General features: G+C 45.4%; 1 protein-coding gene across 1 annotated transcript in view; it reads left to right on the top strand.

Moving 5' to 3' along the window:
* DNAH2 (dynein axonemal heavy chain 2) overlaps window positions 1-27,932 on the top strand; it is a 94,997-nt gene that overhangs the window by 9,201 nt on the left and 57,864 nt on the right. The window contains 14 exon segments of the mRNA XM_059907447.1: window positions 7,450-7,678; window positions 8,226-8,336; window positions 8,506-8,744; window positions 9,711-9,902; window positions 11,654-11,859; window positions 12,298-12,427; window positions 12,693-12,875; window positions 13,382-13,596; window positions 24,160-24,306; window positions 25,109-25,265; window positions 25,516-25,755; window positions 26,050-26,238; window positions 26,435-26,582; window positions 27,063-27,255. Coding sequence (XP_059763430.1) covers window positions 7,450-7,678; window positions 8,226-8,336; window positions 8,506-8,744; window positions 9,711-9,902; window positions 11,654-11,859; window positions 12,298-12,427; window positions 12,693-12,875; window positions 13,382-13,596; window positions 24,160-24,306; window positions 25,109-25,265; window positions 25,516-25,755; window positions 26,050-26,238; window positions 26,435-26,582; window positions 27,063-27,255 — 2,579 coding nt within the window.

The raw sequence follows: 27,932 nt of genomic DNA on the forward strand, positions 1-27,932 counted from the left end.
TTTGGCTTTATCCCAGAGGGAACCACTGAAGGCTTTCATGGGTTAGATAACTATTCCAACAATGGGGAGGATACATTAGTGAAAGGTAAACCATGGGTAGGGAAACAGTTAAAAGACAGAAGTATAGTAAAATGGTGGTAGAATATGGGTGGTGGGTGTACAGGTCATTATTGTAAAATTCTTTTAGTGTTTCTGTATGTTGGAAATTTTTAGAAATAAAATTTTGGAAAAGAAAAAGGCTATTGCTTTGCTTTTATTGGCAGCGCATATGCAAAAATTGAAATGATAATGAAGATTAGCATGGCCCTGCTCAGCAACATAATTTGTGAAGCTTCCACATTAAACAAAGCCCAAAACAGGCCATGGCTTTTTCCTGTGTACTGGCAATAATCGGCTATAAAGCATCATGAAAAAAATATTTCATTCACAAAAGTAACAAAAATTTGCAAAAAAAAATGCAGGATTTATACAAAAGAAAACAACTTTGTTGCAGGCCAAGAAAGAAGATTTAAATAAATGATGAGCCCTATCCTGTTTCTGAGTGGGAATCTTGATATTATAAAGATCATTCCATCCAAAAAAGTATTGTTTTAATGCAACTCCAATCAAAGTGCCCCAGACCCTAGATCCCTAGTGTAAAGGATTATTTAAAGTATATCTAGAAAAATGAAATGAAAATAGCAAAAAAAAAAAAAAAGATGAAGAAGAAAAGTAATGTAGGAGACCTGTGAATATGAAAATCTTTTATTAAATTACAGTAATTAAAATAGTTAGATTGGGGCACGAATATGTATTATATAATCAACAGTAAAGAAACAGAGAGAGTCCAGAAACATATATGTAAGCATTTTCTACAAAAATTGCATTTAAAATCTGTGGGGAAAGATGGATTATTCAATGAATAGAATTGGGAAATGTGGAAAACAAAGGTTTTCTATTAAAAAAATCTAGTGGGGCAAGGGGGAAATAGGGAAATGTTGGTCAAAGGGTACAAATTTTCTGTCACTACAACAAAGGCAATAAAAGCAAAAATAAACAAGTGGGACTACATCTAACTAAAAAGCTTCTGCACAGCAAAGGAAATCATCGACAAAATGAAGAGTCAACCTATGAATGGGAGGAAATATTTGCAAATCATATACCTGATAAGAGATGAATACATATCTAAAATATATATAAAGAACTCATACAATTTAATAGCAAGAAAAAACAATGTGATTAAAAACTGTGCAGAAGAATCGAAAGGACATTTTTCCAACGAAGACATACAAATGGCCAGCAGGTATGTGAAAAGGTGCTCAATATCACTAATCAGAGAAATGCAAATCAAAACCACAGTGAGGTATCACCTCATACCTGTTAGAATGGCCATCATCAGAAAGACAAGAGATAACAAATATTGATGAGGATGTGGAGAAAAGGGAACCCTTGTGCACTGGGAATGTAAATTGGTGCAGTCACTATGGAAAACAGTATGGAGGTTCCTCAAAAAAATAAAAATAGAACTACCATATGATCTAGCAATTCCACTTCTGGGTGTATATCCAAAGGAAATGAAATCACGATCTCGAAGAAATATCCACACCCCCACATTCCTTATAGTTTATTTATAATAGCCAAGGTATGGAAACAGCCTAAGTGTCCATCATTGATGAGTGGATAAAGAAAATGTGGAATACACACACACACACACACACACACAGAGGAATATTATTCAGCAATGAGAGAGAAAAAAAACTTGCCATTTGCAAAAACATGGGTGGCCTTGTAGGGTATTATGCTAAGTGAAATAAGTCAGAGGGAGAAAAACAATTACTGTATGATCTCACTTACATGTGGAATCTAGAAAAAAAAAAAAACTAATAGAAACAGAGAACAGGACAGATTGAGAAACAGAGATTCAGATGGAGGGAAACAGAGGACAGATTGGTGGCTGCCAGAGTTGGGGATGGGGGAGTAGGGAAAATGGATGAAGTTGGTCAGAAGGTACAAAATTCCAATTATTAGATAAATAAGTTCTGGGGATGTAATGTACATACAGCATGGTGACTCTAGTTAACAAAACTGTATTGTATATTTGAAAGTTGCTAAGGGAACAGATCTTAAAAGTTCTGACAAGAAAAAAAAATTGTAATTATGTAAGGTGATAGGTGTTAACTTATTGTAATCATTTTGCAATAAATATACATATCAAATCATTACGCTGTATACCTTAAACCAATACAATGTTATAGGTCAAATATATCTCAATAAAACTGGGGAAAAATTGTACAAAGTTTCAGTTATGCAAGATTAATGAGCTCTGGAGATCTAATATACAGCATGGTAACTATGGTTAATAATACTATAATGTATAATTTGCTAAAGGGTAGTTCTTAAGTGTTCTCACTACAAAAAAGAGAAAGAGAAAGAAAATGGTAACCATATGGGATAATGGATATGTTAATTAGCTTGATTGCAATGATCATTTCACAGTGTATATGTATGTCAAAACAGCAAGGTGTACACCTTAAATATATACAATGTTTATTTGTCAATTATGCCTCGACAAAGCTGAAAAAAATCTATTTAGCATGCCAAAAAATATTCTAAATAGATCACGGATTTAATTGTATTCTCCTGGGGCAAGATGGACAATTGAAAAACTCCCTTAAGAAATTATTACTCTTGAATACTTGATAAATAGTAAAAAGTAAAACGAGAAAACAACAACAAACACCCAAGAGTAAACAAACAAGGAAAGAAGCAAAATCTAATCTAATAAACTTTAAAAGTGGGGACCAATGAAAGGTCTATGTACTGACTTATGGAAACCGTCCTCCCTGCGGGAATGGTGGACACCCCCTAGTGAGATGGAGTGAACCTCGGTTTTTTACAAAATCTGAAAAGAAAGAGCCCATGTATTTTAACAAAGATTTTACACTGTTTTAAATTAGCCTTAACCATCTGCCCATCCCCTCATGCAGTTATCTTAGGCTAGAGAAAAGTGAATGAAACATAAAATACCCAACCCTTTCACTTTAACTTCGAGGGGGAAATGAAACTGGGCTCTCACAGTGGGACATCAGGAAGTCACCCACAGTACTTTAAAGCAAAAAGAATGAATTCAGAGAGCTGCGCAAGCATGAGGCAAGTGAAAAGAAATTGCATGGCAACTGCAAGCATACTACATCAAGGGAGAAAAAGAACAGAACAAAACATGCAAAAGAGGAAAACATAACTGAACAGAAGGCAATTCCTCACAACAGCATCATGTTACAGTGTGACTTAATAAGAACACGAGTTTAATTTTTTAATAAGCTGAGAGACGAAATGATAAAACGTGAGAATGAAATAAAAGGGAGACTGCAGATTTTTGAAATAAAGAAAGCAGCATGTTTACATGTTAAAATTAGTAGGTTAGAAACAGCAAGGAACTGAATAGCTACCACTGAAAATTGGAACAGATGTAGAAGAGAGGCTTGAGATAATTACAGTGTATGCAGAAGAAAAAACCAATGACAATACAATTGGAGAGAAGTTAATAGATGTGAAAGACAGACACAGGTGATCTAACATAGGGTACCAACTAATGAAACAGAATATAAATTTAAAGATAAAATACAGAGGGACTTCCCTGGTGATGCAGTGGATAAGACTGAGCTCCCATTGCAGGGGGCCCAGGTTCAATCCCTCCCTGGTCAGGGAACTAGATCCCACATGCATGCTGCAACTAAGAGTTCACATGCCATATCTAAGGAGCCCGCCTGCCACAACTAAGACCCAGTGCAACCAAAAAAAAAAAAAAAAAAAAAATACAGAGAATTTCCCTGAACTGCAGAAGGAACAGAATGTGGGAATTGAAAGGACATACTTTATTCCACAAAAATTTGTTACACAGTGTTTAATGTCAATACACGTCTTAGTTAGGTTACTTAAATTCGGGGAAATTAATTCTTTGGGAACATCACCTATGTGGTATTCCTGCCAAGAATATTTAACCTGCATCTAATAATGAGGAAACAATCCAATAAATCAAAATTAAGGGACATTTTGGAAAACAACTGGCCTGGACTATTAGAAATATCACTGTCATGGTAGAAAGAAAAAGACTGGGAAACTATGTGGAATTAAAGGGGACACAACCATGTGTGATCTGTATTGGATCCTGGATGGGAAGAAACCAGCTGTAAATGACATTATTTGGACCACTGTGGAAAATTGAATATAAACTGTGTATTATATAAAGTATTAAATGAAGTTAAATTTTCTGAGTGTGATAATTATAGTATTGAGAATGTTGGAGAATATCCTCCCTTTTAGGAGCCATATGCTGAAGTATGTAAGGGTGTAGTTTTATAACGTCTGCTGCTAACTCTGAAATGGCTCAGCAGAGAGAGAGGGAGAGAAAATGAGAGAGAGTGCAATCATGCACAAGTACAGCAAAATGTTAACAATTAGTGGATCTAGATGATGATCATGTTATTGTTCATTGTGCCTTTCTTGCAACTTTTCTATGGGTTGGAATTTTTTTCAAAATAAAAATTTGGGAAAAAATTATTTAGGCCTCTAGTCAAAAACCCAAATTATCTACCAAGAGGAACCATTAGGCTGATCTCAGACTTCTCTGAACACCCAGAAGTTATACCTACGAGTTCTCCAGGAACCATAGTGTAACCCAAGGGTATAATTCCCAGCCTAGATGGTCAAGTATAGAGGCAACAAATAGGCAGTCATTTTCATTTTATTTTATTTTTTATAAATTTATTTATTTATTTTTGGCTGTGTTGGGTCTTCGTTGCTGTGCACAAGCTTTCTTTAGTTGTGGTAAGTGGGGGCTACTCTTCGTTGCGGTGCGCGGGCTTCTCATTGTCGTGGCTTCTCGTTGTGGAGCACGGGCTCTAGGCACGCAGGCTTCAGTAGTTGTGGCACGTGGGCTCAGTAGTTGTGGCTTGTGGGCTGTAGAGCTCAGGCTCAGTAGTTGTAGCGCACGGGCTTAGTTGCTCCACGGCACGTGGGATCTTCCCAGGCCAGGGCTCGAACCCATGTCCCTTGCATTGGCAGGCAGATTCTTAACCACTGCACCACCAGGGAAGCCCAGGCAGTCATTTTTAGTCTTGAAAGAACCCTACTTTGAAAAGCAAAAATGACATCATCAATGGAAATCCAGTTCATTAAAGAATGAACCAAAAAAAAAAAAAAGGAATGAACCAAATAGAAAACTCAGGAATAGAGACTCTGTGAATATTCAATTCATTTAAATAAAGAACTAATACTAAATAACCATGGTAATTATGGTTATGTTATAGAATGTGAATGTTATCAACCTGGACAATGTAAAAATAATAGTATAACAAAAATTGGGAAGTGGTGAGAAATGCAAGAGAGTAAGAGGATGCCAATGTTCTTGTCGTTCAAAGCAGCGAGTCAACTGAACTTAAAATTGGAAGGTAGTGAGAAAACTAACCTCTTTTTATTCATTTATTTATTTATTTTTTGGCTGCATTGGGTCTTCGTTGCTGTGCGTGGGCTTTCTCTAGTTGCGGCGAGCGGGGGCTACTCTTTGTTGCGGTGCATGGGCTTCTCATCACGGTGGCTTCTCTTGTTGTGGAGCACGGGCTGTAGGCACGTGGGCTTCAGTAGTTGTGGCACATGGGTTCAGTAGTTGTGGCTCCCGGGCTGTAGGGCGCAGGCTCAGTAGTTGTGGTGCACGGGCTTAGTTGCTCCGCGGCATGTGGGATATTCACGGACCAGGGCTCGAACCCGTGTCCCCTGCATTGACAGGTGGATTCTTAACCACTGCACCACCAGGGGAGTCCTGACCTCTTAATATTTTTCATAAGCTTTCTTATAACCTTAGAAAGGGGTCTTTTAGGAAGAAATCTCTCTTAGAGATAAAGAAACATTTATTTGAAGCTCAACCATTTACTATAGTCACATCAATGTGTTTTTATTCTATTAAACCCAAGTAAAATTAAATTTAATACTTTTAATTACAAATAACATGATCCTGGGGCTTCCCTGGTGGTGCAGTGGTTAAGAATCCGCCTGCCAATTCAGGGGACACGTGTTCGAGCCCTGGTCCAGGAAGGTCCCACATGCCACGGAGCAACTAAGCCCGTGCTCACAACTACTGAGCCTGCGCTCTAGGGCCTGCAAGCTACAACTACTGAGCCTGTGTGCTACAACTACTGAAGCCTGCGTGCCTAGAGCCTGTGCCCTGAAACAAGAGAAGCCCCCGCTCACCGCAACTAGAGAAAGCCCGTGCTCAGCAACAAAGATCCAACGTAGCCAAAAATAAATAAATAAATAAATAATATTAAAAAAAAAAATAGCATGATCCTATTTTGAAATAACTATTTTAATTTATTTTTCTGTATCTATATATCTATATCTATATCTATATATATCTATATATCTATAGAGAGATATCTGGAATAGTATTTTCTCTCATGATCATAATTAATGTCTGGGTGGTGGAATTTTAGATGACATTTAAACTTTTATCTTTGTACTTTTCTGCATTGTTTCAGTTATTTATAATTAACATATCATTTTAACAAAAATAATAATTGTTAAGCTTTTTTAAAAAAAAAGAAATACAAGGACTTCCCTGGCAGTCCAGTGGTTAAGACTCCGTGCGTCCAATGCAGGGGGCGCAGGTTCAATCCCTGATCAGGGAACTAAGATCCTACATGCCGCATGGCATGGCCAAAAAAAACCAAAAACAAAAAAAATGCCAAAATTTAATTCTGGGTAGTGGGAAGATGAATGATTATGAATTTCTTCTTTGCATTTTATTTTCAGTTTTTAAAGTTAAATCAAGTATAAAGAGTAGCTACAAAAGTACTAAAGAAAAAAAGACAGGTGAATCTGATCTTAGAGTGGAAATGACTTTTCTAAGCATGTAGAAGTCAGAAACTTTAAGAAGTTTTAACAACAGGAGAGTTATACATTTCTGAATGTAAACAACAACAAAAACTCAGCATAAACAAAACTGAAGTATAAGTGAAAAATTGGGGGAAAAGTATATGCAAGTGAAACGGAAAACCCTAGACAGTTGTCTCTTACTTTTGGTCCTTCTCCTTTCTGGTTTTCCTATATCCTTTTCTTTCCATTTATCCATCCATCCATCCATCCATCCATCCATCCATCCATCCATCATTTATGGAGCATCTAATATGTCCCCGTCACTGTGCTAGGTCTGGAGCCAAGTTGGACAAAATACACAGTCCCTACCCTCAAGGCATGCTCTCTGCATGTCCTCCCCACATCTCTGTATACGGACTCTGTTATGTCCCTGACAAGAACAGGAAGCACCTCATGTTGCTTTTATTTGGAGAAGGATTGGATACGCTAAGGGAATGCGATGAAGAACTCAGCCAGGCTTTCATGATTGGAGCCTCAGGTTCCCTTGGGTATCATGGCTGGGCCTGGACCCTGAACTCTGATCTACTGTCTTTCATGCAGACCCAGAATCAGATTGTCTACTTCATTCGCCAAGCGCCAGTTCCCATCACTCCAGAGAACTTTGAGGCGACTGTGCATTTTGGGACAGTGCGGGGTTCCTACATCCCAGCCCTGCTTCGGCTGCTCAACGGCGTCTTTGCCCCTCAGATCTTTAGAAACACAACCTGGCCCGAGAGCATTCGAAATCATTTTGCTTCTCACCTGCACAGGTTCTTGGCCTGCCTGACAGGTGAGTGGAAAGACTGGAATGCCTGCTTTCTCCCCAGTCCCCACCAACAGTAGAGAGAGTGAGGCAGGGGGGAGATTGATCCTGAGTACCCGCGTTGCTTGGCACAGAGTAGGTGCTTGGAATGTGTTTGTTGAATGAGTTGAACAGGGTACAGAGTTTGCCTTCTAATCCAGGTAGAGTTTCCTGCTGTAGAACAGTTGGCCAGACCTGCTCAGAGTTGGAAATTTCCAAGAGTACATGTAGGGTAAGGGGAGATGGGGGGGGGGGGCAGTAGGGGGAGTACATGTGTCATAGAAGAGAGTGTTGAGGGCATGGTGTAGATCTTTGACCGTATTTTGTGACAATCTCTTATTATATCTCAGTGAGGTATCTCTGCCTTCTGCCATTTTCCCGCTTGATATCAAAAAAGCATGAGTCATAGTTTCTCCTGCCTGCTCTCCTGAAATGCGTAGACTTCCTGGGCCCCAGATCATCAACCACGGTTGGAACTGGGGTGGCATACACCCATCGCCCTCTGTGAACTCTCATGGTCCTTTCCTTTCCTTAGATACTCGGTACAAACTGGAGGGGCACACTGTTCTCTACATCCCTGCAGAGGCCATGAACATGAAGCCTGAGGTGGTGGTTAAAGACAAAGAGCTGGTACAGCGACTAGAGAGTGAGTGGCTGGCACTTCCCATGTGTCGGGGCTCCTAGGGGAGAGGTGGGGGGCAGCCCAGAGGCTGGGACAAGAGTTGGGTTAGGAGGGCTCTGTAGGGGGAACAGGGAAGGACACAACTGGGGAGTACTGCAAAGAAATGCAGGAGGTTTTGTCCTCTCCCCGGCAGCCTCCATGATCCACTGGACACGGCAGATAAAGGAAGTGCTCAGTGCCCAGGAGACCGTGGAGACAGGAGAAAATTTAGGTCCTTTGGAGGAGATTGAGTTCTGGCGCAACCGATGCATGGACCTGTCTGGCATCAGCAAACAGCTGGTGAAGCCGGGAGTGAAACACATCGAGTCCATCCTGCGTCTTGCCAAGTCATCCTACCTGGCACCCTTTATGAAGCTGGCCCAGCAGATCCAGGTTTGTGAGTGGATCGAAGGATGGAGGCTTGCCAGAAAGTGTACAGCGGTTGGGACACTTGAAGGTGCCAAGAAGAGAGAGTCAACATAGTCATCAAAGGCAAAGATAGATGCACCCAGTGCTTGGACTTGGACTTGTGGGAGAGTATAAAAGTGGTAGAACACAAGGTCCCAAGGAGCTTATAGTTTAGTTAGGGAGACTTCTGGTTACTCAACAAATGTACTACATTGAGTGCCCTCTCTGAGCCCAACCCATACAATCCAGCTGAGAAATAAGACTTACACAAAAGAGACGACTAGATGGCCTGGGGTCAAAGACAAACCCACGCGGTTCAGCCGGGAGAGCTGCAAGAGAAACACTTTAAAAAAATTAAATTTGGTGTAATATGACAAGCTGATTATCTTAGTGTTGGGACGCACAGAGATCAGAGTGGTCTGTAGAATACAGAGAGAGAAGCCCTGTCTTCCTAGGTGGAATCTGAAGCTGGTATTGAGGGAACTGAGCCACCGTTAGGTGGAGAAGTCTAAAACCCTCGTTGAGAACAGGGCAGTGAAGGGCCTGGGTGACAACCACTGGGCTGAATGAGAGTGATATCCAGCCAGTTGATCAACAGCTATTGAGTGTCTCCTTTGTGCAGAGTTAGAGTTCAAGGGGAAAAACTAGAGAAATAGACGCAAAACCTGAGCTTGGGGAATTCCCAGTCTAGTGGGAGAGACGGGACTCACACATGAGAAAAGACATAAAAATATTTTTGTAGAAACTAGTAAGTGAATAAAAGCAGGTATGTACAAGCTCTGGTCCTGAAGGGTGGCAGAGACCTGAGGTGATTGGCACCAGGTAGGGTTAATTGGGAATGCTTCCCGGGAGAGGCAAGTCGGGATGGGGTTTGAGGAGGATCCAAAGCTCTCGCTTTGAACCGGTTCTTTCCGGGGGGTAAGTCTTCTCCTGGTTTCTCTTTACCGCCAGGATGGATCTCGTCAAGCACAGTCAAACCTGACTTTTTTGTCGATCCTGAAGGAACCCTACCAGGAGCTGGCTTTCATGAGGCCTAAGGACATCTCTAGTAAACTCCCAAGGCTGATCAGTCTCATCCGCATCATCTGGGTCAACTCTCCCCACTACAACACTCGGGAGAGACTGACTTCCCTCTTCCGGAAGGTGTGTGTCTGCAGAGGGTGGGCCAGAGGGTTATAAGGGGGTGGCCGTATTAATAGGACGCAGATTTCTGGAGAAGGCGGAATTCACCGGCAGACATCTGCGGTGAAAAGGTAGTGAGGAATGCCCTTCAGGTTGGACGGAGACCACAGGCTTTTGCCTGCATCATCAACTTTAGTGATGCTCGGAGTTGGGGCCTGGACTGGACATTTTGCTTCCAGATGGACGTAGCCCAGGCGGGAAGAGGGGCTTTGCAAAGAGGCGTAGATGGAGTGCAGGGAGGGAGGGGGGCACGAAGGACAGACTCCCAGGCTGAGTTGTACTGGAGGGGAAGACCCACTCTTTCTCGTTTCCAAAGATGGAACTCGCAGTGGGCGAGAGGCAGACTTAGGAAGGAACACCGACTTTTGAGGAGCAGGAGCCGGCACATTTCCTGGAGGGCAGTGGAGCCAAAGAGTGGGGGAAGGGCGCTGAGCCGATCGCTGGCTAGAAATGCAGCTGCAGAGCTGGGCTGAGGCAGGCAGTGGAGGTGGAACCCAGAGGTGCTGCCACGCCAACAGTGGAGGGCCAGGGGCGAGAGGGGTATCGGGAGCCAAATCCAGAAGTAGGAGGCTGAGACCTGAGGCGTGGTCTTGGGGACTCCGAGAGAGGGTGGGGTGCAACTAAGGCTGTGAACTGAGGCTGTTGGGACCCCATCTGCAGATGAGCAATGAGATCATCCGCCTGTGCTGCCATGCCATCTCCCTGGACCGGATCTTTGAGGGATACGTCATTTCTAGCAAGGAGGACCTACAAGGCTGCATCTCCTGTTGTCACGCCTGGAGAGACCACTACCTACAGGCTGTGCAGATGCATACCCAGTACGACGGGCCTCCCCTAATATCCTGTGTGTTACCCACCTGTCGTTCCTATAGCGGGTAGATTCTGAGTCCTTTTGCTTGCACTTTAAGCCTATGGATTATATTTTTCTAGAGTTTTTACATGGGTCCGAGTTTTCTCTGTGGATGCGGATATTCTAGTTCCCAGCCGTAGGTCCTCCTAACTCTAATAACCTTCTCCCTGATCCCAGGAATCCCTCCTGGTCTTTTCCTCCTTTCTTGGCCCTGAAGTCTAAAATTCCATTGTGTGTAAACCTTCTCTTAGAACTGAGATGTTTTGTTTCCTCTCTGGCTCTCCTCACCTTGAGTTTCTTCTCTTGGGGTTCAGGAAAACTGTTTCTTGGGGTCTCATTTTCTAAGGCTCCCCCTGAACTAAGACTCATGTTTCTAGCCTGGCCTGGGCAGGTTGGTTAATGCCTCGTGTTCCCGCTTCTGACTGGTCAGTCTTTCTTCCGACAGGTTCTCCCACTGGGGCTGGGTCCTAGACCAGACCAGCATATTTGCCCAGGTCGATGCCTTTGTGCAACGCTGCAAGGACCTTATCGAGGTGGGAAGACTGTCAGGGAAGGAGACTCAAAGCCAACAGCAGATGCTCCAGGAGCTGGGGGAGCTGGGGCTGAGGCTACACATAGAACTTGCTGCTTTGGTTCTTTTCACATGACTGTGTGCCTGACCACCATGCCGTGCTTTGAGACTTTTGCCTGTTACCACTGCCTTAGTATCTCATATTTCATTCTGCAACTAAAATTCACCCCGGTAGCCCCTTGCATCTGGTTGGTGCTCCTTAGTTTTTAGCCATTTAAAGCTAAACCAAAGAGCTCAGGACAGAGAGGTTCAGAAAGGAGGGCAGGAAGCCTCACGCTGACTCCTCTGCAGGTATGTGACTGTCAGTTCCATTTCGCCCGCTGGGAAGATGGCAAGCAAGGTCCCCTCCCCTGCTTCTCTGGCGCCCAGGGGCCCCAGATAACACGGAACTTGCTGGAGATTGAGGACATCTTCCACAAAAACCTGCACGTGCTGCGAGCTGTTCGCGGGGGCATCCTGGACGTCAAGAACACCTCTTGGCACGAAGACTACAATAGGTGAGAGCATCACAGGCAGGCCTCTGGGGTCGAGCAGGGAAGGGAGGTCAGGGAGGTGAGAGCAGAGTGTGCTGGGGAAGCGTGGAGGCCACAGGTCGGGGATGGGGAGGGCAGGGGAAGTGCAAGGAAGGAGGTGGCCGCTCAGACTCAGGGTTCCAGAGTCAGCCTTTCTGGGCTTGGATCCCGGTTCTGCCACAAACTAGTTACGTACGTTGTTCTCCCACCTGGGGCCTCTGTTTCCTCACCTATAAAATACAGTTAGTGATAAAGCCTACCTCATTGCACTGTTTTGAGCGATAAATGGATTAATGCGTGTAAAGCACTCAGTGCCTGGCACCTAGGAAGCCCTCAGTACGTAACGCATAGAAGTCTTACTCAGGGGATGTCCTTGGGGGCAGGCGAGGGCACCCACCCTTCAGCATGCCTCTAACGGTGCAGGTTCCGGGCTGGAGTCAAGGACCTGGAGGTGATGACTCAGAACTTGATCACCTCCGCCTTCGAGTTAGTCCGCGACGTGGAGCACGGGGTGCTACTGCTGGACACCTTCCACAGGCTTGCAGCCCGAGAGGTGCGGCTGCCCGCCTGCTTCCTCCACCCCCGGTTCTCTTATGCCTTCCTTCAGTTCCTCCTGTTCCTTCCAGACACCATCCAACCTCCGTTCATGCTCTCTCCCATGTCCTAAATGGCCAGTGCCTCTTTTCTTCCGCTGTCCCCCCAGTGTCCGGATGCCTTGGGAGCGGGACTCCCGCGGCAGGGGTGTAGCTTTCCTCCAGGGTGGAGCTGCAGGGAACCCGCATCCCTGGGTGTGTTGTCAACTTCCTCTTCTTCATCAGACCGTCAAGAGAACATATGACAAGAAGGCGGTGGATCTCTACATGCTGTTCAATAGCGAACTGGCCCTCGTGAACCGTGAGCTGAGCAAGAAGTGGCCGTACCTGGAGCCCTACATGGCCCAGCATTCGGGGCAGGCGCACTGGGTGCGGATCCTACGCCGTCGCATCGACAGGGTCATGAACGTAAGCCTGGCCTTTTCCAGAACTTGTTCTCAGTGCGGCAATGGTAGAGTTTGCAGCCTGAGCCCGGTGCGGGGGCGGGAGTGGGGTGGCGGGGGGGGAGGCTGGGGGTTGCCTCCAGAGAGTGTCCCTGGAGAGGTTTCCTGACCGAGACTGGGTCTGTCCAGGGGGTGGCAGACGTAGTGATCTGTCCTGAGGAAGGGCTCATGCTACTTTTCGACCTTGTGCCTCTTAAATCCCTCACCTCCTGTGATGGACTTTCTTTTCCCAACTTTTTTCCTCGAGCTGAATCTCTGTGCTTCTCTTTCTTCATTTGGACTCCCTCTCTCGTTGTGCCATGGCCTCTTCCTCTCACCTTTCCTTCTGGCTCCACCTTCCCTCCGAGTCTTCCACATATTGTCGGAGTGTCTGTGTGTGTGTCGGGGGGGCGGGGATGGGGGTCTCAGGGAGATGGTGACACGGAGGAATGTGGCAGGTGAATCCAGCCATCCCTGGTTCTTCCCCTGCAGTGTCTTTCCAATGCTCATTTCCTGCCCCACATCGGGACGGGAGAGGAGAGCGTACACACCTATCAGCAGATGGTTCAGGCCATTGACGAACTGGTTCGAAAAACCTTCCAAGACTGGACATCAACGCTGGACCAGGACTGCATTCGGCGGCTGGAAACGCCGTTGCTACGAATCAGCCCGGAGAAGGCGGGCATGCTGGACGTGAACTTTGACAAGTACGACACCCTCCATGGCTCCTTCCCACTCTGCTTGTCCTGTCTTTAGCACCCTTCCCTTCCCCAGCCCTCCCCAGAGTTTAACTCCTATCTCTTGGTTTCTCTCTCCATTCTTCTAAATCTCTCTTATCCCGTAATATGTTTACTACCACTTCTTAATTTTAATTTCACATTTTATCTTCAAAAAAACTGATTAAAAACAGAAAAAACCCCAGTAACCTACTCAGCCAGTGATGTAGGTGCTCTGCCACTAGGTGGCCGCAATGGCTCAGCGAAACCTTCCAGACTGTGAGCCACCAAGGGGCCTTTCCTGAGAACTGAGGGGCTGTCAGATCATGTCCTCTCCTACAGCTTTAGAATCATGACATTTTCATATCACCACTGTTTTAAATTTGATTAATCCATTTATTAATTATTCAAAAATATATAGTGAGTGCCTTCCACATGCTAAGAGCCGAGATGGGCACAGGGCATGTGTCGAGTGGCGAAGTCCCTGCCCTCTGTGGCTCTGTAAGTGAACAGTTCTACCCTGGAGCCATGTCTCCTTCCCATATAAGATGCAGAAGCGAGAAATAAAGAAGGAGCTATGTAAGGCAGCTGACTACAGAGATGACAAACTTTCTTTTTATTTATTTATTTAATTTATTTTTGGCTGCATCGGGTCTTAGTTGCGGCACGCGGGATCTTCGTTGAGGCATGCAGGATCTTTTGTTGCGGTGCGTGGGCTTCTCTCTAGTTGTGGTGTGTGGGTTTTTCTCTTCTCTAGTTGTGGCATGCAGGCTCCAGAGTGCGTGGGCTCTGTGGTTTGCAGCACGCAGGCTCTCTAGTTGAGGCGCGTGAGCTCAGTAGTTGTGGTGCATGGGCTTATTTGCCCTGCGACATGTGGGATCTTAGTTCCCTGACCAGGGATCGAATCCACGTCCCCTGCACTATAAGGCAGATTCTTTACCACTAGACCACCAGGGAAGTCCCGAGATGACAAACCTTCTGATGACAGCATTTTCCTAATCGGAAGGAAATAACTTTCTCCTTGATTGGTTTGGGCTCCCTCTGGTCATCAGCGAGGCCCTATAGAAAGGTTACTTCCCGCACTTCTAGGCTGTTGCTACTAGATTTGGCTTTAACTCATGGAATGTCCTTATCTGTTGGGGCAAATGTATATAGAAGGGGCTTTGCCAGAGAGGGCCTGCGTGGAGATGGAGTCTGGGACAGAGACCCTGAGTGTGTCGTCCTGGGAGCCAAAGGCAGAGCAACCATGGGAGAGATGACACATGATGTCTGAGGAAGGAATCAAAAGAACTGAGACGGAGAGACAGTGCTGAGTGTCAGGTCGGAGAGATGAGGGTAAGGCAGGAGTGAGAAGCCACACGGATCAGGAAACAGGTGACAAGCAGAGTGTGAAGATGAGGGTAAGAGGTTTAAGATAAGCCTTTGACCAGGGAGGGGTGTCGAGATCTGCTTTGATAGGGTTCATGGTTTTTTGAGGTATGGCCAAGCAGGATCCCGAAAAAATGGCCTCATGAATCAACAATAAGATTTTGAAGAGATGGGAGACTAGGCAGGGTTACCCCGGCTGTGACATTTGCAACCACATAATGAGGTTGAATCTGCAAGACACATTGTCCCATCAAGCTGGGTACCCCCAAAGGCACTGAGTTTGGAGAGGCACCCAGACATGCTTGGAGTCACATGAATATGAGCACACACAGCCCACCAGTTGCCCTTTTCCCATGAATTAAACGATTGTATTCAAATAACAGAATTTTATTAAACATCAATGATCGCTATTTACATTTTAAGTATGAGAGAAAACAAGAGTTGAGAGAGAGGTAAAGAGGGGCCATAGGTCAGCACTGGTTGGTGGCTACTTCTTTCTAATCCTCAGGGCCAGCCTGTGAGAGTGAATAAAGCATAAGCGTCAGTGCCAGGCAGACTAGAGTTCGAAGCCTGGAGCAGGTCTGTTTTGCTGTGTGACCTCAGGCAAGCACTGCATTCCTCTGAGCCTGAGTTTCCTTATCTACTTAAAAAACCCTTTTCTGATATGGTCATGAGGCGAGATGACATGTAAAAGTCCTTGCAAAAAATAAACAATCAAGAAACATTGTTTTCCCTTCAAAAAAATGGCCTCATAAAACTTGGTGTGAACACAGTATTTTCAAAACAAATTTTGCAAGGTGATATAATAGTTTTAATTTTTAAAACATTTTCACCTTTTAGAAGGGGTAATAAATGCACGTTGTAAAATTCAAAAGTCAGGGCTGAGAATGAAAAATCTCCCTCCACTGCTGTTCCCCAGTGACTCTGTTTCTCTCTAAAGAAAGAGTCAGGGGCTTCCCTGGTGGCGCAGCGGTTAAGAATCCACCTGCCAATGCAGGGGACACGGGTTCGAGCCCTGGTCCAGGAAGATCACACATGCCGCGGAGCAACTAAGCCTGTGAGCCACAACTACTGAGCCTGTGCTCTAGAGCCCGCGAGCCACAACTACTGAGCCCGTGCGCCACAACTACTGAAGCCCACACACCTAGAGCCCGTGCTCTGCAACAAGAGAAGCCACTGCAATGAGAAGCCCGTGCACCACAACGAAGAGTAACCCCTGCTCGCCGCAGCTAGAGAAAAGCCCGCGGGCGGCAACGAATACCCAAGGCAGCCAAAAATTTTTTTAAAAATGAAATAAATTTTAAAAAATATATTAAAAAAAAAAGAAAGAGTCAAGGTTACCAGTTTCTTGTGTAACATCCCAGGGATAAGAGTGTATGTCTATCTAAGTGTACTTTTTAACATGAATAGTAGCATACTGTCCTCACTGTTCTATACTTTCAAAGTGTTCTCAAAATGATTTATTTAATTTTTCCATTATAAAATTCTTCATCCTTTTAGAAGATTTGCAGAATGCAGAAAAGTAGAAGGAAGAAAAAAATTCCCCCAAAGATAACCACTGTTAAAGATTTGGTATATTTTTTATCACTCCACCCCGCCCATTTCATATGGTTGCTTTTTTTTAATTTTTAAAATCTTTTTTAATTTTTAAATTAAAAATTTTAAACTACAAAAGTAGTGCATGCTCACTGTGAAAGAAAAAAAAAAGAGATTGATGTAGAAGTATATAAAGGAAAAACTGAAAATCCAGCACACAGCCCCACTCCGTAGAAGTAACCATGATTACCATGTAATCAAAAATACACGCTGCACACATAAAACAGGATCCCATTATAAACAGTATTTTTGCAACTTGCTTTTTTTTTTTTAAGGTTAACAATATGTGTGGGAGATTTTCCATTCTGTATGTACAGAACTACATAATTATTTTCCATGGCTTATAGCATCCCATGATTTTGCTGTACTGTAATTTAATCCATCAGCCCACTACTGATGGACTTACAAGTTGTACTGTTTCCATAATGTTCTTGAATATTCTGTGCTGGGGGCTTTCAGCTAGGCTTCCTGCATCTTGTTCCCTTCCCCCCACAGTGGTGTGTCCACCTGATGTTTGAGCTTTGTGCCCACGTAGCAAGGATAAACTTAGGAGACAACTTTTCTGTCTGCCGTGATCATCTCTTGTCGAGGAACACATTGTATATTTATCTCAAACACCATTTGCATAATCTTTACAGTAGAGCTTAACAAGACAACTTTGGGCCAAATATTTATGGCCTGGGTTTAGCCAAAACCCAAATAATGGCTAAAACACTTCTTCCAGAGAGAAGAGTTACCCCCATCCTTTGGCAGTTGTTGTCTAGAGAGATCTGTTTTAAGCTGCTTTACATTTTTGTGGCTTTATGATAAAACTACCTCAATCCAGTAAATAATGTATGGGGGGAAAAAAAAGCCATGATCACGGGGAAGGATTTTGAAAACTTTGGGCTCATTAAACCAGTAAAGGCATCCAAGATAGTTTCAGCTTTTCCAAAACGTATGAAGACTCCAAGGAGGGGCAGATAACTTTATCAGGTTTACTTTTTTGTGTTCATGGTCTAGATAAGATCTTGAAATAAGCATGCTCTTCAAATGTCCTGATTGTCCTCAGAATTACCTGACTCTCCCTTAATTCTGGGAGGCTTCCAGTCCCTAATAGCACCTATTTTATCTCACAAGGGGTTTTGTTATCCCACCTTATATCCCAAACATTTGAACTCTGAAGTCCAAATTGGCTTTTACCACGTTTTACAGCCAGACCAGCCTTACAGAGAGTACTTAACACAAACATATTCCAGATGTCGTCTGTACCCTGGCTGAAAAGAGCTGTTATTGCTGTGTATGTAGCAGACTCCTCTGTGTAGTGGGACTTCTTTTTTTTTTTTTATTTTTTTTTTATTTTTGGCTGCATTGGGTTTTCGTTGCTGCACGCAAGCTTTCTCTAGTTGTGGTGAGCGGGGGCTACTCTTCGTTGTGGTGAGCGGACTTCTCATTGCGGTGGCTTCTCTTGTTGCAGAGCACGGGCTCTAGGCGCACGGGCTTCAGTAGTTGTGGCATGCAGGCTCAGTAGTTGTGGCTCGTGGGCTCTAGAACGCAGGCTCAGTAGTTGTGGCGCACGGGCTTAGTTGCTCCGCGGCATGTGACATCTTCCCGGACCAGGGCTCGAACCCGTGTCCCCTGCACTGGCAGGCGGATTCTTAACCACTGTGCCACCAGGGAAGTCCTGTAGTGGGACTTCTCCAGAGCAGGACAGGGGACATTGGCGTCTGTCCATGTTTTGCGTATGGGACTTCCTCTTCCTCCTTTTCTCCTGCTCTGACAGCACTTTTCCCATCCTGTCAGTTCATTCTGGGCTGTCAGCACCAAACCCAGCCAGCTTCCCTGTCCTGCCTCTACTGCCTGACCACTTGTCTGAGGACAAATCAGAAAATATTTTACAAAAATTATTCCCCAGGCTGATTTTTTTATAAGAAATTTTATTTATCAAGAAAATAAATTTGCATTCCAGAAACTTATTGATAAATTTCTGGCTAAGCCTTAACATCACTGTGAAAAAAGATCCTCACACGGTTTTCAGCTCAACATCAGGAAGGTATTTTCCAAATTCATCGTGTTGACTGACAAATTAAAATTTGGTAATTTGCCTCAAAGTTATTTTGAAAAATCTTGTCAAGTTGAGAAGATGAAGAAACATTTTTGTGCACTGTGGGATAGTATACATACCCAAGTGGGCTTGCCAAGATGTTGACAGAGTCAGATTCAAGGTCTTCAGCTTGAAGAATGTACGAGAATATGTTTATGCTACTAGAAATGTTCCCATACATATTTATACCCCTCCATCCTCCCAGTATAGCTATGACACAATTTTTGGTTAAATTGATATTCAGTGTTTTTCTTAATATGACTCTGTTAGTATTGTCTACTGCTGAGCCAAGTAATTTTCTGTTGTTCTGGTTCTTTCCTTGCTTGTGTGATGTTTGCTCTTTTTGCAATTAACAATTACCTCACTATTTTTGTAAGTACACTCTTCACTGTCATTAATTCTTCCAGACCAACCAATAAAACCCCTTTGAATAATATTTTCCCTCACTATCTGACTTGTCAAGCATGTTATTGGTTTCATGTTTTTCTTAGCACTATCCCTCCTGGAACTCCCTGTCCTCTTGCTTCAGTCCGACTGGTTGGTTTCGAGGCCTGCTACCCAGGTGTCACCCTGGGACTTCTGTGAGCCTCTTTTCTTGTTTGATTGCCTATTTCCTTTGTCTTCCTGTTTCTTGGTTTATGTCCTCGTTTTGGTGGAGTGCATTCTTTAGTAGCTTTCCTAGAAACGGTGCGTGGGAGGTAACGGTTTTGAGTTCCTGCATGATTGACAACAGCTGTTTTACACCAGTTGGTCATTTGGCTGGATTTGGAATTCTAGGTTGAAAGTAATTTCCCTTTGTTTTGGCTGCTCTCTTTTGTGTTGGAGGCTTTCCTTAAATGTCCGATAATCCACTGTTCATTCGTATTTGGGAGAGCCTTATTCACTTTGAAGAATTTTGACAGTTTCAAAAATAACACGTACTTTAGTGGAGATCTTCAAGGTTTGAAAAAACAGCATTTCTTCATCCACAATCTCTTAAAGCATGTATCACAAATGAGCACTTGATAATAATTTCCTTCATTGGGAGATTCCTCTCCAATAGAGGTGGAAAACTTGAAATGTGATATTATTTCCTATATTGTTAATTTAGTGCTTGCCTGGTAGAACAGACACAAAATATTCTGGAATTTTCACCTTAATATTCTTTTAAAGTAACATCTCAGTAATATTCAGGATGTAAAGTTTCATCAGAGTATCGTCAGGTTATGGGGCCTTTTATCCTCTGTGATTAAAAAGTGCAATTTCATTTTTTTTAAAAAAAGAAGAAACCACATAGATTTACAAAATCAAATGACTTTTATTCAAGATTTAAAAATTTTTAAGTATTATGTATTTTCTTCTGGTATTTTGTGATTTTAGTCTTTACATTTGGTTCTTGGATCCATTCGCAGTTTATTTTGATTTAGGGAGAGAAGTGCCGATGCAACTTGAGTTGTTTTTTTTTTTTTAATCTATCCCCAGATGGCTAGTCAGTTGACCCAATCTCATTTATTGAACTGCTATCTTTATAATATAACAAATTCCCAAGTATGTCTGTGTCTATTTTGGGATTCACTATTCTGTTCAGGTAGGTCTATTTATTCATGTGCAGGGACCAAATTGTTTTTATTATTGTCCTCATTACTCTCCTTTTCAGAGTTTTCCTGGATATTTTAAATATCTATTTCTCATAAGAACGTTAGAATCTCTTTGTTTAGTTCCAAAAATAGTACTGTTCCTATTTTTTTGGGAACAAGGATTGGGTTAAATGTATAGGTTAACTTAAGAAGAATGAACATCTTTAAGATTGAGTCTTTCTATTCAAGAATAACATTTTTTTCTTTCAATTTATTTAAATTTTGTTCTTTCGTTCATAAGACATTTTTTCCATACATATTAACCAATTAATAAGAAACGTTATAATATATAGTAATATCTTTTGATAATCTGTTAATTTGGGGTATTTTATTTTTATTGTTTAAATTATCATGGGTCTCTTTTTCTCCATGATATTGTTGAACTGGTTATAGTTTTTATATTGGAAAAATTTGATTTTAATAAGTTAATTTTGTACCCAGTCCCTTTTACAATTAATCTCTTTGTTTAAAATAGTTTTTTCCTTTTAAAAACATTTTTTTCAAATTATGAAACGTATCATACACACAGAGAATTATTTAAAACTTACATGTTCAAGTTAACAACTAGGTATAAAATAAACACCCTTGCCACTATCACCCAGGTCAAGGAAAGAACATGGCCAGTAGTCCAGAAGCAACCCCACTTATAATTATTTTTCAGTTGAATTAGTTGTCAACACTTCAAATTCAGGAGATTTTATATAAAAACCCACTTTCTGGCCTCTCTTGAAAAATCAGACAATGCAGTCGCACTGGGCCCACATCCCATTTGGCAGCACACGCCTGGAACCCTGGAGCAGTGGCTCTTTTAGATAGACCACTTGCTCTTTTGCTCAACTTTAGGCCGAAACTCAGTTGCCATTTACCATTGCACTTGAGCTACACTTGCCTTGGAGAGATTGGAATTCCCGAACTTTGTCTTTTGATGATAAAAACCAAAGGAGCTGGTAGTTGGTTGGATGTTGGAAAGTCAGGGTGAGGGAGGACACGCCGTTCTGGTTCAGGCAGTGGGATGGTGCCGTTTCCATGTAGATCTGGGAGTCCTAAGCTTAGAGAAGCAGCTGAAGCCACGCAGTGGATGAGATCACCCAGGGCCAGCGTGTTGGATGTGCAGAACCTTGAGGAGCCCGCATGTGAGGGAGCTGCAGGGGAAGCAGATGCTTTGCTGAGTCTGCAGAGCCAGCTGAACGCGGTTTCCAAGGGACCCAGGAAAGAAAAGCCTGCTTCTACTGAAGGGCAGAGCTGACAAGAGGAGGACGGCGGTTCAGAAGCCAGGGAGGGAGGGTGTCTGAGGAAGGTGGAGAGGAGTCCACGGGATGTGGAGATCTACAGAGGGGTCAGGGAGGGGTAAGGCTGAGGAGGGCCTCAGGGTTTAGCTACAGGAAGTCCCACGAGGAGTCCTGGGCGAACTTGATGAAAGCAGATTTAGAGGGGAAGGTGGGAGACAGCTCTCAGGGGACTGAGGAATGGGAAGAAAGGAAAGGAAGGGGAGAATGGTCCTTTACAGAAGGCAGGCTGTGAAGGGGGCACAGAGTGTTCTTTACAGAGGGCAGGCCTGTAGGAGGATATGGGGTCGAGGGGAGGCTGGGGTTTGTTTTTGTTTTAAGATTTTAGAAACCTGGCTTATTTAAATGTTGATGGGAAGGAACAAGTAGGTTGAGGGTGTAGGAGAGCTGGAGAAGATGGCATCTGAGAACGCAGGGGGAAACCGGATCAGAACATAGAGCCCAGGAAGAGGGCTTGGCCTTGGGTGGGAGGAGAGCCTCTTCTGCTATATATGGGAGAAATCATAGGTGTGGAGTCAGGTACGTTTTTAAGTTTTATAGCAGGGAGCGCACAGAGTTCTCAACTGGTGGCTTTTGTATTTCTTTGATGGAGGAGGTGGGGCTTTCTGCAGAGAGGCAAGGGGCAGACCAGGTTTGAGAAAGCAGAGGATTCGCAAACGGTCACTGTGAGAACAAGAGGGACAGCAGATTGGGGAAACCCCAGGGATGCAGCCCGGAGAGGCCAGCTGGGACCGGAGACCTTGAACGTGCAGCGTGCTAATCTGTGTGGTCATGTGATCTTCTCCAGCCTTGCTTGGCCACCTTCACCTGGGCCTGGCGGGGAGGACAGTGGATTGAGCCAGGGTTGGCGTTTGGCCAGGTGGCTTAGACTAAGGAATGAGGCAAAAGAGTGAGAATTGGCAAGAGAGCAGTGGGAGTGGGCGGGGTCCGCGGAGGAGGAGGTGGAGGTGGAAGGGGACAAATAGGCAGCAAGAAAGGCCAGGGGTCAGCGGCCTGAACGTCCCCATGGGCTCAGACAACAGGAACTTGGGAGGACTTGAGTGCACGTGCTGGAAGCAGGGCAGAGGCTGTCTGCTTGGTTACATCAGAGGTGGCGGAACACCAGTTCCGGGGTGTGGCCACTGAGTGGGGAGGAGGGGGAGGTCACTTGGTGTCAGGTGGCAAAGGACACTTAGGACGAGGGCCACAAACGCAGTTTAAAAATTTCTGGTGTTGCATTTAATAAAGGAAAAAGAAACAAGTGAAATTAATTTTAATATTCAACCCACTATTTCCCAGATATTATCATGCCAGCATATAATCAATATAAAGAATTATTCACAGGGAGTTTTCTATTCTCTTTTTCATGCAAAGTCCTCTCTGCCTTCCATCTTTGTGTCTCTTTCTCTACTTTCTGAGGGATTTCTGTCAAATTTATATCTCTCTTTTGATTTAAGAATTTTCTGCTCTCATTTTTAACTTCCAAGAGCTCTCTTGGTGTCCCTTTTCTAGCATCTTGTTTCTGTTTCACGGATGCTCTTTTGTCTCTTATCTCTCTCTGAGGATGTTCGAGGTGGTTTTGTTTTTCTTTTGGGGGTGGGCCGTCTTCTTTCTGCACGACCTCTGTCCCCTCTCCTTCCCTTCTGGTTGCTTTTTTCTGTTTGTTTTGACTCCCACCTTTTGTGGTAGGAAAGACAGAGACCAGTGTTCTGTAACCCTTGGTTGTCTGTCCATATTTAAGGGACAGGGGCTGGAAAGCTGACCGGCAGCTCTGCTGAGCAGGAAGGGGGGCTTCTCAACTGGGAGCCTCACTGCAGGCTTGTCCGGGTGCGCTGTTTCCCGGCGACTCCAGAGGTCATCATCCGTGGGACTTTTCTATTTAGGCTGGTCCGAGGTCACAGAGAACCATCTTTCAGACTTTGCTCCGGAGGGTGTAGGTCCAGCTGCCAGAGTGCCGGTTTCTGGGCAGGAAAGGGAGGCGGGGATCTTAACATTCAGTGTGTTCACGGTGACTCACCACCCCTGCTCCCAGTGTATTACTCTCTCCTTCAACGGGGCCTGGGGTTCCCCAGTCCAAAGACCCTCTGTTTGTCTCTACACTCCCTCCTGAGACAAGAAGCCTTCAGTCTTAGGCTGGGGTCAGGGAGGGCAACTTGCTTAACTACGTAGAGTAGGAGAGGGGACATGGGTAGAGCCGCTTCCTAAACCTTCAACTGCTCTTCCTGTTATAATCCCACCTTCACCCCTTTCCTGAGATACTTGGAGCCACCCGTCCCCAGGCCTCTAGAGAGGCTTCCTAGCTGTCTCCAGCGCCAGCTGAGGACTCCTCTTCTCCTCCTTATCCATCTGCTTTTCCACTTTCAGATGTTTTCGGTTGTTGTCTTCTTGTATTTGTGGGCTTATGCCTTAGACAAGCGAAAGCCCCGTTTACTGTTATTTTGGTTATTTGGGGAGGGGAGCAAAAGTTAACGTGTCCAGTCCGCCTTCTTTACTCGGAGGTTCTGCTTCATTGCTTACCTTTAAGGGTCTCCATGCGCCCCAGCCCCGTGCCTCTTGGTCGGGTGCTGGTTCCGGTTTACGCCCTTGGGCGGCCCCCGCAGCTGCTCTGCCTCGCTTCCTCCCCAAGGTCCCTGTTGATCCTCTTTGTGGAGATCGACTACTGGGAGCGGCTGCTGTTCGAGACGCCCCACTACGTGGTGAACGTGGCTGAACGCGCCGAGGACCTGCGCATTCTTCGAGAAAACCTGCTGCTCGTCGCTCGGGACTACAACAGGTGGGGCCCGCGCTGCCGCCCTCCTGAATGCCACTTCATGCTCCCCCTTTGTCTTATCCGCCCCACGATGTTGTCCATTTCCTACAGTGTGCGTCCTTCACATTTTGTCCATCTCAAAAAAAAAAAAAAGGTTCTCGTGCTCTCTCGTACGGCCCTACGATTATTCCTGTCCCTTTCAGTGTTGTCTTCTGGCTTTAGAGTAGAGAGCAAAAACACCACGTCCCCTCCCACCCCACTGGGCACCTGGACCGTATATACTGTCGGCCTGGGTGACTTCTCTAGGAAGGAAGTTGATGGCGTTAGGTTTATGGGCCCAGAACAACATAAGATTCGTTGAACCAAGCAAGGCCATGCTGGCACTCCTCTTAACACCCTTTGTACTCATCTCTGGAGTGAGGCTTAGCTCGGGGTTGGGTACCTTTCTCAGCCCAGTTCAAGTCCGAGGGGATGGGACCGGCAGTCTTGTTTGGGTGTCTAGAACTGCACGGTCCAATATGGCAGCCACTAGGTGCATGTGGCTATTTCTATTCAAGTTAATTAATCGAGATTAAATAAAATTTAAAATTCAGTTACTCATTTGCACAGGCCACATTTCAAGGGCCCCACAGCCACGCGTGGCTTGTGGCTACCGTACCAGGCAGCACGAACGGTAGACCATTTCTGTCATCGCAGAAAGTTTTATTGGAAAGCTCTAGCCTAGAGTCATGAACTTCTAGAGTTCTCCACCAAGTGTCCTGGTGTGGAGGAGAGGTCGTCAGAGCTGATAGCTCCCTACCAGCTACCGGTCTCCTCTTATGCGCAGGATTATTGCCATGCTGTCCCCAGATGAGCAGGCCCTGTTCAAAGAACGTATCCGGTTCCTGGATAAGAAGATCCACCCTGGGCTCAAGAAACTGCACTGGGCCTTGAAGGGGGCCAGTGCCATCTTCATCACAGAGTGCCGCGTACACGCCAGCAAGGTGGGCCGTGGTCATTAGACCCTAAAGGTCTGCAAGGCAGACTGAAAGGCTGGCATGTGGGTAATTAATACCTGAGTCATGGGTAGTGGTGGAGAGACCATGGAGTCGTGTGAAAGAAATGAAGTGTGCTTAGGGAAGTTTTTTTTCTTAATGTCAGCAACTCTAGCCAGAGGACAGTGGGAGGATAGAATTAGGCCCAGAGGGTCTATTCCCAAGCTGAAACTCCCCCGTGGCTGGGGTCTGACTCCAGGTGCAGACGATTGTGAATGAGTTCAAGGCGTCCACTCTGACCATTGGCTGGCGAGCCCAAGTGATGTCAGAGACACTGCTGGTACGCATTAGTGGCAAACGGGTGTACAGGGACCTGGAATTTGAGGAGGACCAAAGAGAGCATCGGGCAGCGGTGCAGCAGAAATTGATGACCCTGCACCGCGACGTGGTGGCCATCATGACCAACTCCTATGAAGTCTTCAAGAACGATGGCCCCGAGGTAGGGGGTCCTGTGGCCAGGGCTTCGTGGGTGGGCAGGTCCTCAGCTCCCCCAGTCCCATCAGACACTTCTCTTGGTCTTTCTCCTCCCCCCAACCCCCACGTGCTCCTCAAACATCCTGCTCTAGTCTTGGATTCACCCAACCTTCGGCCTTTCAAACCTCCTTCCTTCAGGACTCAGCGTCCCGTCTTTCTATTGAACCAGCTCGTTCCCCTCCCTGTTGGCTGGTTCTCATTTCCCAGGACCTGCCTTGTCTTCCCTGAGAGGTTCTCTTCCCCCTGCTCTTCCCACCAGATTCAGCAGCAGTGGCTGCTGTACACGATTCGGCTGGACCGCATGATGGAGGATGCCCTGCGCCTGAATGTCAAGTGGTCGCTGTCGGAACTGTCCAAGGCCATCAATGGGGATGGAAAGACCACCCCCAACCCACTCTTCCAAGTCCTTGTCATTTTGAAGAATGACATGCAGGGAGGTGTGGCACAGGTGGGAACCACTTTGCTCCCAACACCCCGAAACCATCACACTTTATTTGCCAGTTTCCGTCGATCCTTAAACTTGGCTCTAGGCCCTGACTTTCTCCTACAGCCTCCAGGCCTGGTTCTGCGGTGTCCAGCCTTCCCAGTCCTGAGGTTGTGTCCTCCCGGGCCTGTGCTAAGCCCTCTCCACCGTGCTCCCACAGGTGGAGTTCTCACCCACTCTGCAGACCTTGGCAAGTGTGGTCAATGACATTGGCAACCAGCTCTTCTCCACCATCTCTGTCTTCTGCCACCTCCCTGAAATTCTCATCAAGTGCAAGTTTCTTCGTGAGCCTATCTACACAATCGTGGGTGAGTGGGCAGTGGGAGGGCAGGGGCAGGGGTAGCAAAAGCTTAGGACCTGGCAGAGCGAGGAGGAGAGACCAGGGCTGTTTCCAGACATACTGGGCCAGTCATCTCCATGACTGGTGGAAAACCCTGGTCAAAGGGCTGGATTGGGGAAGGGAGAAGGGCCACAGAGGGGGGTCAAAACTGGGTGACTGATGCTCAAGGGGTTTGGGGTTTGGGGTTGGGAGACCAGGAAGGACTTGTTTGGGACTGGGGCTGGGCTATAAGAGCCCTAGACACCAACAGGTGAGACATCTGAATCCTACAGAGTAGAGTCATTCTTTTACTTTCGGCCTCCTCCTTCATTTTCTAATGCTCGTGTTTGAGCTGTATTTCTTTGGGAAGGGGCTGTTGGAGGGAGGGTTCTAGGGCAGTGGCCAGGGGCTGGGCTGCAGCTTGGGTTGGGGTGGAAGTTAGTGAGAAGCATTTTGCTGGGTCTTGAAGAGCGGGATGAGGACATCAAGAAGATCCAGGCCCAGATCAGCAGCGGCATGACCAGCAACGCAGCCCTGCTGCAGAACTACCTCAAGACCTGGGACACGTACCGCGAGATCTGGGAGATCAACAAGGACTCTTTCATTCGTCGATACCAGCGCCTCAACCCGCCGGTCTCTTCTTTTGACGCCGACATTGCTCGGTAAGGAGCAGAGGTGGCTGTGAGGGTCTGTCTGGAAGAGGCGGAGCACTGCAGGGGGAGGTCTGACCTGCAGACTGGGGGAGGGGCAGAAAACTAGAGGACAAGCACCGGACCTAGGGCGCTGGGCCTTTGTTTCTCAAGGGGATAGCGATCCGATAAGAGCCGGGCAAGATTTAGGGAAAAAGCTGCTTTGGTGCGGAGTACCACAGGGTCCTGCTGGGAAGGGAGAGATGCTAGGGATCTGAAAGGTGAGAGACGTGAACACTTTCATTTTAAGAACGCAGATGGGAGTTAAATGGAAGAAGATTCTTAAATTCTGATATGAACTCCCATCTCTTTGTCCTCTAGTCATTCATTCATTCATTTGTTCAAAAAACACCATTGTTATGATGGGTTGTGAGGAATTAAAAGAAAAGAAATGAACAAGTTTTTTCCTCCCAAGGGCTCTAGTGCAGTAGGGAAGATAAGAATATTGCTGAAAGAGCAGTGGCCGTGGCATCTTGAGGACAGTTGAAATTCCAGCTCCACCACTTACTAGTCGTGTCATCTTAGGTCGGTTATTCACATTCTCTGGGCCTCAGTTCCCTGTGAAATAGGTGTTATACTACCGACCTCATAAGGTTGTGAGACTGTTAAGTATATGTGGAAGCTCTGTGTGAACTCTGAAGCACTAATGT

The sequence above is a fragment of the Balaenoptera ricei genome, chromosome 20 (assembly GCF_028023285.1).
Source record: "Balaenoptera ricei isolate mBalRic1 chromosome 20, mBalRic1.hap2, whole genome shotgun sequence".
Classification (NCBI taxonomy): Eukaryota; Metazoa; Chordata; class Mammalia; order Artiodactyla; family Balaenopteridae; genus Balaenoptera; species Balaenoptera ricei.